We start from the raw sequence: 13,384 nt of genomic DNA, 5'->3' as shown, positions 1-13,384 counted from the left end.
AAAAGGGGACATAATTCATAAAAAAATGATGTCAGAGTTAAGCACCACAAGTCACATGACGTGGGTGATGAGGTGGAACATCTATTTTAAGTTTGAATCAAATCCATTTTGTAATAACTGAGATATAGTGAAAATACAACAAAATCAACCTTAAATTCTTAGTAAAAGGGGACATAATTCATGAAAACTTGGTGTCAGAGTTATGCACTTTGTGTCAAATGATGTGGGTGATAAGGTTGAACACCTATTTTAAGTTTGAATCAAATCCATTCAGTAATAACAGAGATAATAGATTTCGGGACGCGACGGGATGGAACGCGACGGGACGGGACGCGACAAAACTGACTCCTATATAGCCCCCACGCCCCCACCCAACATGTTTGGTGAAGGGTATAATTAATCCGAGATTTCATGCAAACAAACACTCTGACAAGGTTTCATGCACTATAAATGAAAAATGCAGCCCTATAGCATACACATTTTTTTTTTTTTAAATTTAACAGGTGACCTTGTTACTGACCCCAGATAACCAAGATTCTAAAATGAGCCAAAGATCATAAAGATAAACATTTTGACCAAATTTTCATGAAAATATGTTCATAAACGTGGCCTCTAAAGTGTTATCAAGCTTTTCCTTTGATTTGCCAAGATGACCCAGACTTTTAACCAACATGCCCCAGATTCAATATTGCCCTAGACGTTATCAACACAAATATTCTAATCAAATTTTATAAAGATCTAGCGTAAAATGCAGTTCCTATTGCATACACAATGTTCTTCTTTTATTTGACCTTGCGACCTAGTTTTTGAAACAAGATTACTCATATTCTAACTTGATCTAGATTTTTTCAAGGAAACCATTCCAACTAAATTTTATAAATATCCTTTGTAAAATGCAGCCCGTATTGCGTAAAAATGTTTTTCTTTGATTTGACCGAGTGACCTAATTTTTTACCCCAGATAACCCATATTCGGTCTTGTCCTAGATTCCATCCAGACAAACATTCTGATCAAATTTCATGAAGATCTGGTGTAAAATACAGTTCCTGTTGCTACAAAAGTTTTTCATTTGATAAAATCTAGTGACTTTGTTTTTGACCCTAGATAATCCATGTTCAAATTTGACCTAGAATTTATCAAGGCAATCATGCATTCTAACTATATTGTACAAATATTCAGTGTAAAATGCAGCCCATATAGCATACACAAGGTTTTTCTGTAATTTGACCAGGTGACCTTGTTTTTGGCACTAGATGACCAATATTCAAAACTGCTCCATATTTTATCTAGACAAACATTCTGATTAAATTTCATGAAGCTCCGGTGTAAAATGCAGTCCCTATTGCATACACAACGGTTTTTTTTTTGCTTTGACCTAGTAACCTAGTTTTTGACCCCAGATGACCCATGTTCGAACTTGACCTAGAATTTATCTAGGCAATCCTTATGAGTAAATTTTAAAAATATCCGGTGCAAATTGCAGCTATTATTGCGTACACAAGCTTTATCTTTAATTTGACCGGATGACCTAGTTTTTGACCCGAAATATCCTATATGGAATTTTTATCTAGGGATTTCGTCCTGACAAACATTCTGAACAAATTCCATGAATACCCGGTGTAAAATGCAGTTCCTATAGCATAAACAAGCTTATAATTCTTAGAACTTGGTTTTCATGCATCAACATATAACTTACAAAAGTTCTTCGATGAACTTACATTAGATGCTGATCGCAGTTTCTCCAAATGATCTTTTTGCTCTTCCTGATAGTCCACCTTCTTTATTGCTACACGGAAATCTAATCCAGGAACTTTCGTCTTTGCTAGATATGAATTGAAAGACATGTCCGTTACTTTTTTAAAAGTCAGATAACAATGTATTGATCAAACTCGCGACCTCATATTTCATAGTCTTGTGTTTAATCTTATGCTCTAACAGGGCTGTCATTAAGATAACATTACCATGATAGAGATTGATATATTTAAATACACATTTGACAGTTTCCTACATGTATATAAGCAAAACATTTCCTACGGACAGAATTTTTGTCAATCCAAAGTTCCTGGTTCGAATATCAGTCTAGGCACTGATCTGGCGCCTTAAATGCTAGCGTTTGTATGTAAATCATCTTCTGGTATAGTATGTACGATATAAAATACTAATTCGAAAATTGCCATACTCAAGTATATTAGTAACATGTTTCCGGAAGTGTTTATTAAATCAGTTGAAAATGGATTTGCATTAAACATGCATACAGATACAAAATGTCTTTACATCTCTTCAAGACATTAAATCTTCTACACAATCACTGGTACAACTTTGCTTACCTTTATGATACTGTCATTATGCCTTGATTACAGTTGTAAAACTCAGTAAATTCCTATGATATAAATTGTCAATGTATGCCTATCATTTTGAAATCTACATGTAAATTTATCTAACACTTACAAACATATACTTCACCGAATCCTCCTTTCCGAGGAGCACCACAGTTATATAGAAGTCCGTTTAATACATCTCTACTTAACGTTATCAGTCTTCCGTCATGTGGACGATCAATTGTAGGCATTTCGTACTTCTTTGATGCTTCTAATAAAAAAGATCACCGAATAAAGTATCGTTACTCTTGGCAGCTTCACAATGTGTATGCACATAAAAGACAAAAGTGATTAGTTGGAACGTTTGTAAACATATGTGGCCGCATACTTTTCTTTTCAATTATCCAACCACAATTAAGCTATAAAATTACCATAGTGTTCAATACACTGCAGCATTCACATATTTCGTTCGGTTTTACTTCTGTTCTTCCTACAGCACCCAGAATTGTTCTCAACGATGTTCAAGAAAAAATCATGCATAATTTGGATGTAGACCCCAAAATATTTGTTTTCCTGTTCAAAATGAAGTCAATAATCCCACCATGGATTGCTTACACTATATAATTGCACTGAAATATATAAATTTAATTTTGAAGTTATTGCATGATCGGACTGACATATATAGGCGGTTAGATGGACAGATGAAAAGAGAATGTACAGTGACACAAGGACAAAAATCAAAAGTCCTGAGAATAGAACCCAACAGCAGTGCATGTGAGACACTGTAAATGATTGACACCTACACTAAAACAAAGTTAATCAATGAGACAAAACGTACAAAACAAACAAGTAAAGGGACTAAATTTGGCACAGTCTTAGAATAGTCAGAAGCAAATCTCCACTGGGTTTTATTAACCGTTAATGGTGCATATCAATCCTAACCTTAACTCACACCAAGTTCCAACTGTGTAAACAAACTTCCACAAGGTAAATTCCAAACACGCTTCTTCTTCTTCTTCTTCTTCGTTCGCGACTACACTGTCAGACCAGTAGCCTCGATGAAACTTGTTGTTTTTCCGAAGATTCTCAATCTTTCCATATAGTTTCTGGTGGATTGAGGTATCTATCGGCCAAGTCGCAGCTCGCTCCTGGTCATGTCCTTTACATCTCTGAAGTATATGCTCCGTATTTTGACCTTCCTCACCACATGGACAAGATGATGCAAGTCTGTATTTCTTGCAAATGTGAGCATTGAGCTTGTTGTGCGCTGAGCGATGTCTTTACATCTCTGAAGTATATGCTCCGTATTTTGACCTTCCTCACCACATGTACAAGTTTGTGATGATGCAAGTCTGTATTTCCTGTACATGTGAGCACTGAGCTTGTTGTGTGCTGAGCGAAGCCTTACCAGCATCACTTGTACAGACCGATCAAAGAGATGAAAAGCATTTTACTCAATCCTTGGTATCGTTAGTGCCTTGATGGTGGTGACTTTCTCTTTGTAACTCACAGGTGTTGTTGGTTGTTCTGACAGAGCTCCAAGCTTAGCTAGTTTGTCTGCCTCTACATTTCCTACAAGTCCACATTTGGATGGAATCCACTGAAGTGCTACTTTGCAGGTTATATTCAGGCTCTTCATTCCCCTGGCTAGCTGCGGAGCTTTATTGTTGATCAGAGCTTCCATGACAGACAGTGCATCTGTGAGAAAGATGACTGAGGAGCTTTCTTCAGCCGAGTCTTCAACCATTGAGACGGCCTTTATGAGTGTTTCAGTCTCTGCCTTGTAATTGCTGCAGTGTTTTCCTCTGGCTGCATGTAGTGTTTCTCACTTGCCACATAGGTATTGAATTAGAACTCCTGCTCTTCCATCTTTAATGGCGCATGTGGCTGATCCATTTGTATAGACATGAGTCCATGTTTCCGGAGGATATTCTTAATTGATCATAGCAAGTGTTAGATCTTCCGAATACCTTCATCTTCTTGCTTCCCGCGGTCAAGACGAGGACCAACAAGTCTCACAGACACTGAGGACAGATAAATCGTTTGTGGGTTTATAATGTCTTAACTACCTAGGGCAGTCGTTGATTTGTTCAGCTCAGTTTTGAACTCTCGATTGAGTTTTTGTTTTGCCTCGTGAACGAAGCTTCTACGTTTGAGCCGATTTTTGGTGTAGCCTTCCAGTTTGGATTTTATGGGATTGTCTTGAAAAGACCTGAACTTCTCTGCTTGAAGCAGGACCTTTACATTTCACCTGTATTGTAACGGTTGTGTACATGTTAGCTTCTCCATGCAGGAGATTGGTGTGACATTGTAGCAACTGTCATGATCCGCAATGCTTGGTTTTGAACCTTGTCTGGAGCCTGTTGGTTAGTTTTGGCAATAGTGGACCAGGCAGCTGAGCTATACTCTAAATAGGGTCTCACTGTTCCCTGATATACTGTCTTCATTATTTGCTCAGTTGCTCCACGCGTTGTTCCAGCAAGTTTGCGCATCATGGCAAGATTCCTACGGGCTTTCCCTTCTGCTTGAGTAATGTGGGGTTTCAGGATAAGCCGTTTGTCAAAGGTCACTTCAAGGTATTTTGCCTCGTCTGCTTCTGTTAGCGAAGTATTTGCCATTTTTCCCGCGCTCTGCTTTGACGACAGGGAGAATGGTGTGGTGGACGATTTCTATATATTGATACAGACACACCAATCTTCAGCCCAAGTTGAAAGCTTGTTGATGGCTTCTTGCATCCTGTGTGTGGCTTTTGTGGCATGTTCTTCCTTACACCATAACACCAGGTCGTCAGCGTAGACCGCAGTCTTAACTCCTCGCGGTAGTTCAGACACCAGATCATTAATGAAAAGCAGGAAGAGTGTAGGTGATAAGACTCCGCCTTGCGGGACACCATGACGCAACAGGAACTTCCTACTGCTGGCATGTTCAAAGCTGATTATTGCTATCCTTTTGTAGAGGTATGAATAAATCCACCTCAGCATGTGACCTCCTACTCCACTCCTCATCAGTTTGACGAGGAGTCCATCAGTCCCGGCTTTGTCAAACGCTCGCTGCAAATCAATCCATGCTGTACGCACGACTTTCTGCTCTTGGAAGTCGTCCTCTATCTCTGCAATAGATTAGTGGTCTGGTCCTCAGTAGAGCAGAATTGTCTGAAGACAGCTTGTTGCGTTGCGAGTAGGTTCTAAATCTCCATGTACCACCTCTGGCGTGCATTCACAATCATCTCCATGGTCTTTCCAACACTGGTTATTCAGTTCATATAATACACAGCGATATTGCATGGAGAAGCTAAAAGGTGGCACACAGCCATTACAAGACAGAAGACATGCAAAGGTTCTGTTTCAAGCAGAGAAGTTCAGGTCTTTCCAAGACCATCCCATGAAAGCCAAGCTAGATGGCTACACAAAGATTTGGCTCAAACGTAGCAGCTTTGTACATGAGGCAAAGAAACTCGACATAGAGTTCAAAACTGAGCTGAGCATACCAACGACTCTCCCAGGTAGTGAAGACATTATGAACCCACTAGCGAATGATCTGTCCTCCGTGACTGTGAGACTTGCTGTTCCTCGTCTTGACCGCGGGAAGCAAGAGGATGAAGCCTCACACTTGCTATAATCAATGAAGATTATCCTCCGGAATCATGGATTCATGTCTATACAGACGGATCAGCCACATGCGCCGTCAAAGATGGAGGAGCAGGAGTTTTCATTCAATACCCATGTGGCAAGAGAGAAACACTACATGCAGCCAGAGGAAAACACTGCAGCAATTACAAGGCAGAGACTGAAATACTCATAAAGGCCGTCTCAATGGTTGAAGACTCGGCTGAAGAAAGCTCCTCAGTCGTCTTTCTCACAGATGCACTGTCTGTCATGGGAGCTCTGATCAGCAATAAAGCTCCGCAGCTAGCCAGGAGAATGAAGAGCCTGAGTATAACCTGCAAAGTAGCACTTCAGTGGATTCTATCCCATTGTGAACTTGAAGGCAATGAAGAGGCAGACCAACTGGCTAAGCTTGGAGCTCAGTCAGAACAACCAACAACACCTGTGAGTTACAAAGAGAAAGTCACCACCATCAAGGCACTAACGATAACAAGGATTGAGTAAAATGCTTTTCATCTCCTTGATCGGTCTGTACAAGTTATGCTAGTCAGTCTTCGCTCAGCGCACAACAAGCTCAGTGCTAACATGTACAAGAAATACAGACTTGCCTCATCTTGTCCATGTGGTGAGAAAGGTCAAAATACGGAGCATATACTTCAGAGATGTAAAAGACATGACCAGGAGTGAGCTGCGACTTGGCCGATAGATACCTCAATCCACCAGAAACTGTATGGAGGCATTGAGGATCTTTGGAAAAACAACAAGTTTCATCGAGGCTACTGGTCTGACAGTGTAGTCGCGAACGAAGAAGAAGAAGAAGCGTGTTTGGAATTTACCTTGTTCCCAACTTGTTATGTACTTTTTGTCTCATTGATTAACTTTGTTTTAGTATAGGTGTCAATCATTTACAGAGCCTCACATACACTGTTGTTGGGTTATATTCTCAGGATGTTTAATTTTTGTCCTTGTCTCTCTGTACATGTTTTGTTCATCTGTCCATCTAACTGCATATATATATCAGTCCGATCATGCAATAACTTCAAAATTAAAAAAGTGTTTCCCCTTGTAAGTCTTTTTAAACCATGTGACCCCAGGACGGGGCCATATTTGACCCTAGTGAAATAATTTCAAAATATTTTATAGAAGACTACTAGATGATGCAACATACCAAATATCAAAGGCATAGGACCTCTGCTTTCGGACAAGTAGTTTTTTTTTAATTTTAAAAATTTTGCCAATGTAAGTCATTTCACTTAGGCGGGCCATATTTGACCCTAGGGAAATAATTTGAATAACGTTTGTAGAGAATTACTAGATGATGTTTCATACCAAATATCAAAGCCCTAGGCCCTCTGGTTTTTAACAACAGTATTTTCAAATTGTTCCCTATACAAGTCTATATAAACTATTTGCCCTAGAGAAATAATTTGAAAAAAAAAATATTAGAGGACCACTTGATGATATTACAAACCAAATATCAAAGCCCTTGGACCTGTGGTTTTGGACAAGAAGATTTTCATAGATTTTCAATTTGGTTGCCATGGCAACCTGATCATTTCTGTATGGAATTCAATTTTCTGAACAACATTTAAAGAAGACCATCAGAGAAATATCCCTATGAAGATTCATTAAAATTGGCCTGGTGGTTTAGGAGGAGATGTTGTTTAAAGAAATATGTTGACGGACGACGGACGCAGGACAATCACTGACCACAATAGCCCACACTTGGGCACTTAGTGCTCAGATAAGCTAAAACGTAATGTTTTCCATAAGTTTATCTATTTACCAGGTTTCATAAAAACAAGAGGGTCATGATGACCCTGGACAAGTGTAAGAGATCGGGTAAGAAATTCAAATATATGTTGGCATTGAAATCTTTCCCAGTTATGTTTCAAATGTCAAATTAGTGCTAAAATATTAAGAAAGTAGGTCAGTAAGTCACATTCATTGTCACTGAAAGTCAGTTTTAAGATCGGTGCGCAAAACTGTATATGTCATCAAAATTTCAAGGCTGTATCTTTTAAAAAAAACAAGAAAGTAGGTCAAGGTCACAGTCATGTGACCCTAATTACTTGGGGTTATCAGGTAATTATAGTTAAATAGGAAATATGATCAGCTAACGTTTTAAGAATTTTTTTCTATATAACCCATATAAAAACTATGTGACCCCGGGGCGGATATGTATCCTGGGTCATGATTTGAACAATCTTAGTTAAGAGCCACTACACAATGCCAGATGTAAAATATCTAAGCTATGTGCCTCTCAGTTTAAGAGAAGAACATTTTTCATGTTTTCCCTATAGCACTCAAGGTAAATTAAAGGGAATACGGGTTTGGGCTAATGTTGGCCCTGGGGTCATAACTTGAACAATCTTGGTAAAAGACCATAAGATGATGCCACATACCAAATATCTAAGCTCTACGTGTTTAGGTTTCAGAGAAGAATTTTGAAATTTACAATATAATCACATAGGAAAAAATAATTCAACCGCTTGGCAACCATGTTATTTCAGGGGCCATAATAAGGGGCGAAACCAGACGAAAAATAGGAGGTGCGCAAGTTCATATCATGATAAAGACTCAAGGTTTCATCAGTTTATATCAAAAACTTTTTGACCTAGGCACGTCACAAACTTCGGACGGACGGACAAGACCAAATCTATATGCCCCCACCACTCATGGGGGACAATATATTCTGCAAAATAAAGAAATGCACCATGGGTCATATCATGTGGCTAATAATGTGGAACGATTGTTCTACGTTTTAGTAATAACTGAGATAGACCAAAAGTGCATCACAACTGGAACCTGAAATTCTTGTAAAATGGGGGCGGGGACACAACTCATACCATTTTGGTCCCAGCATTATGAAACTTAAGTCATATGATGCGGCAGATGCTGTGTAATTACTATTTTAAATTTTAATCAAATCAATTGAGTAACAACAGATCTATGGTGAAAAAGGTATCACAATTAAACTAAAATTCTTAGCAAAAAAGGGAAAATACTTGTGCCAGAGTTATGGAACTTGTGTCATATGATGAGGACAATGTTGTGCGAGAACTATTTTAAGTTTGAATAAAAATCTATAAGCAATAACAAAGATATGTTTGAAGTGCACCAACAGTAACCTGAAATTCTAAGTAAAAGGGGGCTTAATTCAATTTCATGAAATATTGGTGCAAGAGTTATGGCACTTGTGTCATATGATGTGACTGATGATGTGGTATAACTATCTTAATTTTGAATCAAATTTGTGTGGTAATAACAGTAACAGGGTGAAAGTGCATCAAAACTAACATATAATTGTACGTAAAAAGGGGCCATAATTCAAAACATATTGGTGCCAGAGTTATGGCCCTTTTGTAAAATGTTGTTGATGCTGATATGGAACAATAAGTTTCAGTTTGAATCAAATCCCTTCTGTTATAAGAGCGAAAATACATCAAAATTAACATAAAATACATAAAAAATAACATAAAAATTTGAAGTACAAAGGGGGCATAACTCATAAAAAAAATGGTGCCAGAATTATGGTCTTTATGTCGTATGATTTTAGTGATGATGTGGAACACCTATTTCAAGTTTGAATCCAATCCATTTATTAATAACTAAAATAGAGAGTGAAATGCACCAAAACTTTAACCTGAAATTCTAAGTACAAAGGAAGATAATTCATAAAATACTGCTGCAATAGTTATGGCCCTTGTGCCATATGATGTTGGTGATGATGAGGAATAACCATTTTAAGTTTGAAGCAAATCCATCAAGTAATTACAAAGATGAAGAGAAAAAAAAGAGAAAGCGCATCAAAACTTTAGCCAAGGTGTGGACGTTGAAGGATGCCGACGCCGACGTCAGGGTGTGTATGATAGCTCTCATATACTTCGTATAGTCGCGCTAAAAATGCGTCCTGCAAATTAAGTTGGTCAGTGAGAGGGCGAGGCTATAACTCGTCATTTGTCAAATGAAAATAATAATAGACGACTAATGTAATGTTTGCTGTGTATTAATAAACACTAACCTGTTTAGTGTTTGAAATTATTTTTGTTTACAAATTTAAGCTTCGCCTACAGACAAACGCGCTGTGTACTTGATTACCTGGTAGAGTCAAAGTGTCTAGTTGAAACGAATCCCGCGCACCTATCTTCCAAGGCGATGGTACTAGCTTTATTCAAATTAGTTATATATGTAGAACAGCTGATGTAATCACTAGGAACCGGGTCATTTTCATTAACAAATACGGCAATAATTATGAATGAATAACGAGAAAGACATGGAGGCTAGCTTCGATCAGCTTGATTTTGAATAATATATCAGCGGTGCTCCGGAGCCGGATATTAAAAACTGAAATTAAATAACAATAACCAGTAACCGCGCCGGCGGTAATGATAAAGTTCCCATCGTCAAGTCCGAACAAGTCTCTGAGATGCCGGTGTAACGTTGTAAACTGACCCCCATAGAATAATGAACCCCGGTCATTATTTTATATAAAATAATGACCCCTTTTCTATAAAATACTGACACCCCTTCTAAAACAAGTGAATGAAGTATTGCCATGCAATACAAAGTCCCATACTGGAAGGCACCTTATTGTTTTTACTGCAGTATAACATAATGAATTGATATATGTCAATGATGTATAAATAATATTGTACTATATATACAATATGTTATAACAAAACACTTGGATTAAAATTTGCATACATGAAAAACCTATAGTTGCTTTCATATGTATTTATTTTGGCCAATTATGAAAAAGTTATCATATAAGTTATCTATAATAACAACAAAGGGAAAGCAATAAAAAAAAATTAAAAAAAAATCTATTAGAAAAAAATATATTACAAGTCCACACAAAACTCTTTACCAGGTAGAGATATGTCAAAATACATCTACAAATTTAATGTAACATGCATGTTGTACCACAGAAAAAAGGTCTCGATTTTTCCCTACGGCCAGTAATAAAAAAGTAACAATATAATCTATTTATAGTAACAACAAAGGGAAGTAATTCTTAAAAAAAGGTGCCTCATGGCAATGAACATTTGTGCCAAGTTACATCAAAATCTCTCCATGCATGGAGAAGAAATGCTCTGGATAAATTCATTCTTAAATTTAACCTTTGACCTCTAAGTATGACCTTGACCTTAAACCTAGAGACCTAGTCCTTGCGCAGGACAATCCGTCTTATAGTTGTGAACATTTGTGCCAAGTTTCATCAAAATCCCTCCATGCACCCTGTTCATGCCATGCTAACATTTGACTGCTAAGTGTGACCTTGACCTTTGAGCTAGGGGTCTGAAAGTTGGGCATGACACATTGTCTTATTATGAGGTACATTTGTGCCAAGTAATATTAAAATCCCTTCATGGATGGGAGAGTTAAGGACCGGACAGGAGAAAAGCCCTGTTGACCTTTGACCTCCAATTGTGACCTTGACCTTTGAGGTAGGGGTCCAGGTCTTGCGCATAACACGTCGTTTCATCCTGGGGAACATTTGTGCCAAGTAATATTAAAATCCCTTCACGGATGACAGAGTTATGGACCGGACAAAAAATTGCGGATGGACGGACGGACGGAATGACAGAATGACGGAAAAGCGCATTCCTATAGTCCCCGAAACTGGTTTTCAACCAGTAGGGACTAATAATGACCCCCCCCCCCCCAGATTTTATCTATAAAATATTGACCCCCCCCCCCCCCCCCCCCACCCCCAACCTAGCCTATTACTAACATACTCTTTAATTAATCCAAGTCACTATATTTCTATTGCTTATATTTGTTATTGTTGTTGTTGTTTCTGCTGCAACTGATGCCTCTACAGCTGACACAACAGCAGTATATTTTAGAGGCCCCGCTACAAAATAAGCGTACATCTATTGAAAAATGAAATTTAAAAGTGTTTTCATTTGAACTATCATTGTTGTACATAAAGAGAAGTATTACAATAATAGAAGATATACCTAAGTCGTTTTAAGGTTACTATAGAAATAGCAAGAACCGATATTTAGGCTAGAGGATAATTAGGTTTTGTTTACAAACAGTGTATTATCATCTTTTATTAGTCACCTGAAATGATTCTGATCATGTTTTCTTGATAGCAACTGAGATCATCCTTTAAAAATAAAGCAAAAGCCTCACTATACAAACTTTGGTGAGAGATTTGGCCTACGGAAAATGTTTCAAACCACTTGTCACTTACAGTGATTTCCAATGATTTTGCTTAAGTATTTGGTTGGAGTTGTCGAGTGGTTGAGGTCGTTGACTCCTAATCCAGCGGCCCAGGTTCGATTCCGGGCGGGGAAGCTGGAAATTATAAAACATATGTTTCCCACACAACTAGAGGAGTTCTGGTAAGCAACCCAGTGTAACCGGCTCGTTATTGGGTCGCCTAGTATTGCGACTGTTCTTACTTATCTGGAGAAATACTACATAATTATAAAACTCGCTTTCTGTGATCTACTATTTTATTTTCTTCCACTAATTTGATATCCATGTCCATCATTTATAATTTTGCATTTATTCACTATCGTTCTTCCTTCAACCTTCAAACTCTACTTCATTCCATCACTACAACCTTTCTCTAACTCTCTTCAACTCCCTTCTTTCATTCATTCCTCAGCCCTTAAGATTTTTATGTATGAACACACCCTTTTACAATTATTATCCAATAGATATGTAGATTCCTATATCAATCATGATTAATTATTTTCAGCCCAATATGGTTTCTGCTACCTATAACTCCCAGACTCAAAGAACTTGATAAGTAGGTGTTACTTTCTTTGAACCTTAATCACGCATAACTATTCTCCCTAGTTGGTCCAGTATTCTAGACACAGATTATATGCATCAATTTGTAACACCTGTATGGAACCAGCATTTAAAGACTTATCAATTACTATCAGCCTGAAGATAATCTGATTGCCTAAATGCTAAATATATATTGAATATTCATTTTAAACATTATATTTAATATAAAAAATTACATTATCAACATCACCCTGTCACAACAGCATTACTGGATTGAAACCCAGGCATCCTCGCCGCCTGAAAACTAGCCAATTCTGGCTACCTAAAAGAGGGCGTTAAACTGAATATGAATAATATGGATATGAACTAATTTATGAAATACAAGATAGCTTACCGTGAATTTTTTCACAAACAGCAATTACATTAATTTTTGTAACGTTGAAACTTGTGTTACGTCAGATGACGTTTAGGCTACTTCAGTGATGCACGCGATGCAAATATATGCTTCTACCGCATTTTGTGAAATATTTCACGGAAAGAGCCCCTTTTTATTTCATAAACTAGTTCTGAATTTTCATAGCACAAAGACTGCGTAAGTCGTTAGTAAACTGAATCGTTTTCCGTCGACCAAATCGTCCACCGAAGCTCGTATGGTGCTACTCTAAGATCAAAAGAATCGCACATTTTTAAGAAAATTTAACGCTCTTC

At 37.8% G+C, this 13,384-nt stretch overlaps 1 protein-coding gene across 1 annotated transcript in view; it reads right to left on the bottom strand.

Annotated features, from left to right (window-relative positions):
• Window positions 1–1,696: 1,696 nt before the first annotated feature.
• The window catches only part of LOC128553685 (uncharacterized protein MCAP_0005-like), a gene marked incomplete at its 3' end in the record, with an annotated part of 28,869 nt that continues 17,181 nt past the window's right edge, over window positions 1,697–13,384 (bottom strand). The window contains exons 4-5 of the mRNA XM_053534860.1: window positions 2,449–2,589; window positions 1,697–1,822 (exon numbers count right to left, since the gene is read on the bottom strand). Of these exons, the coding sequence (XP_053390835.1) occupies window positions 1,697–1,822; window positions 2,449–2,589 (267 nt within the window). The remainder of the gene's footprint in view (window positions 1,823–2,448; window positions 2,590–13,384) is intronic.

This window comes from Mercenaria mercenaria, unplaced genomic scaffold (genome assembly GCF_021730395.1).
Source record: "Mercenaria mercenaria strain notata unplaced genomic scaffold, MADL_Memer_1 contig_4193, whole genome shotgun sequence".
NCBI lineage: Eukaryota > Metazoa > Mollusca > Bivalvia > Venerida > Veneridae > Mercenaria > Mercenaria mercenaria.
The sequence above is the reverse complement of the archived record's forward strand: the minus strand, read 5'-3'. Positions and strand labels throughout refer to the sequence as shown.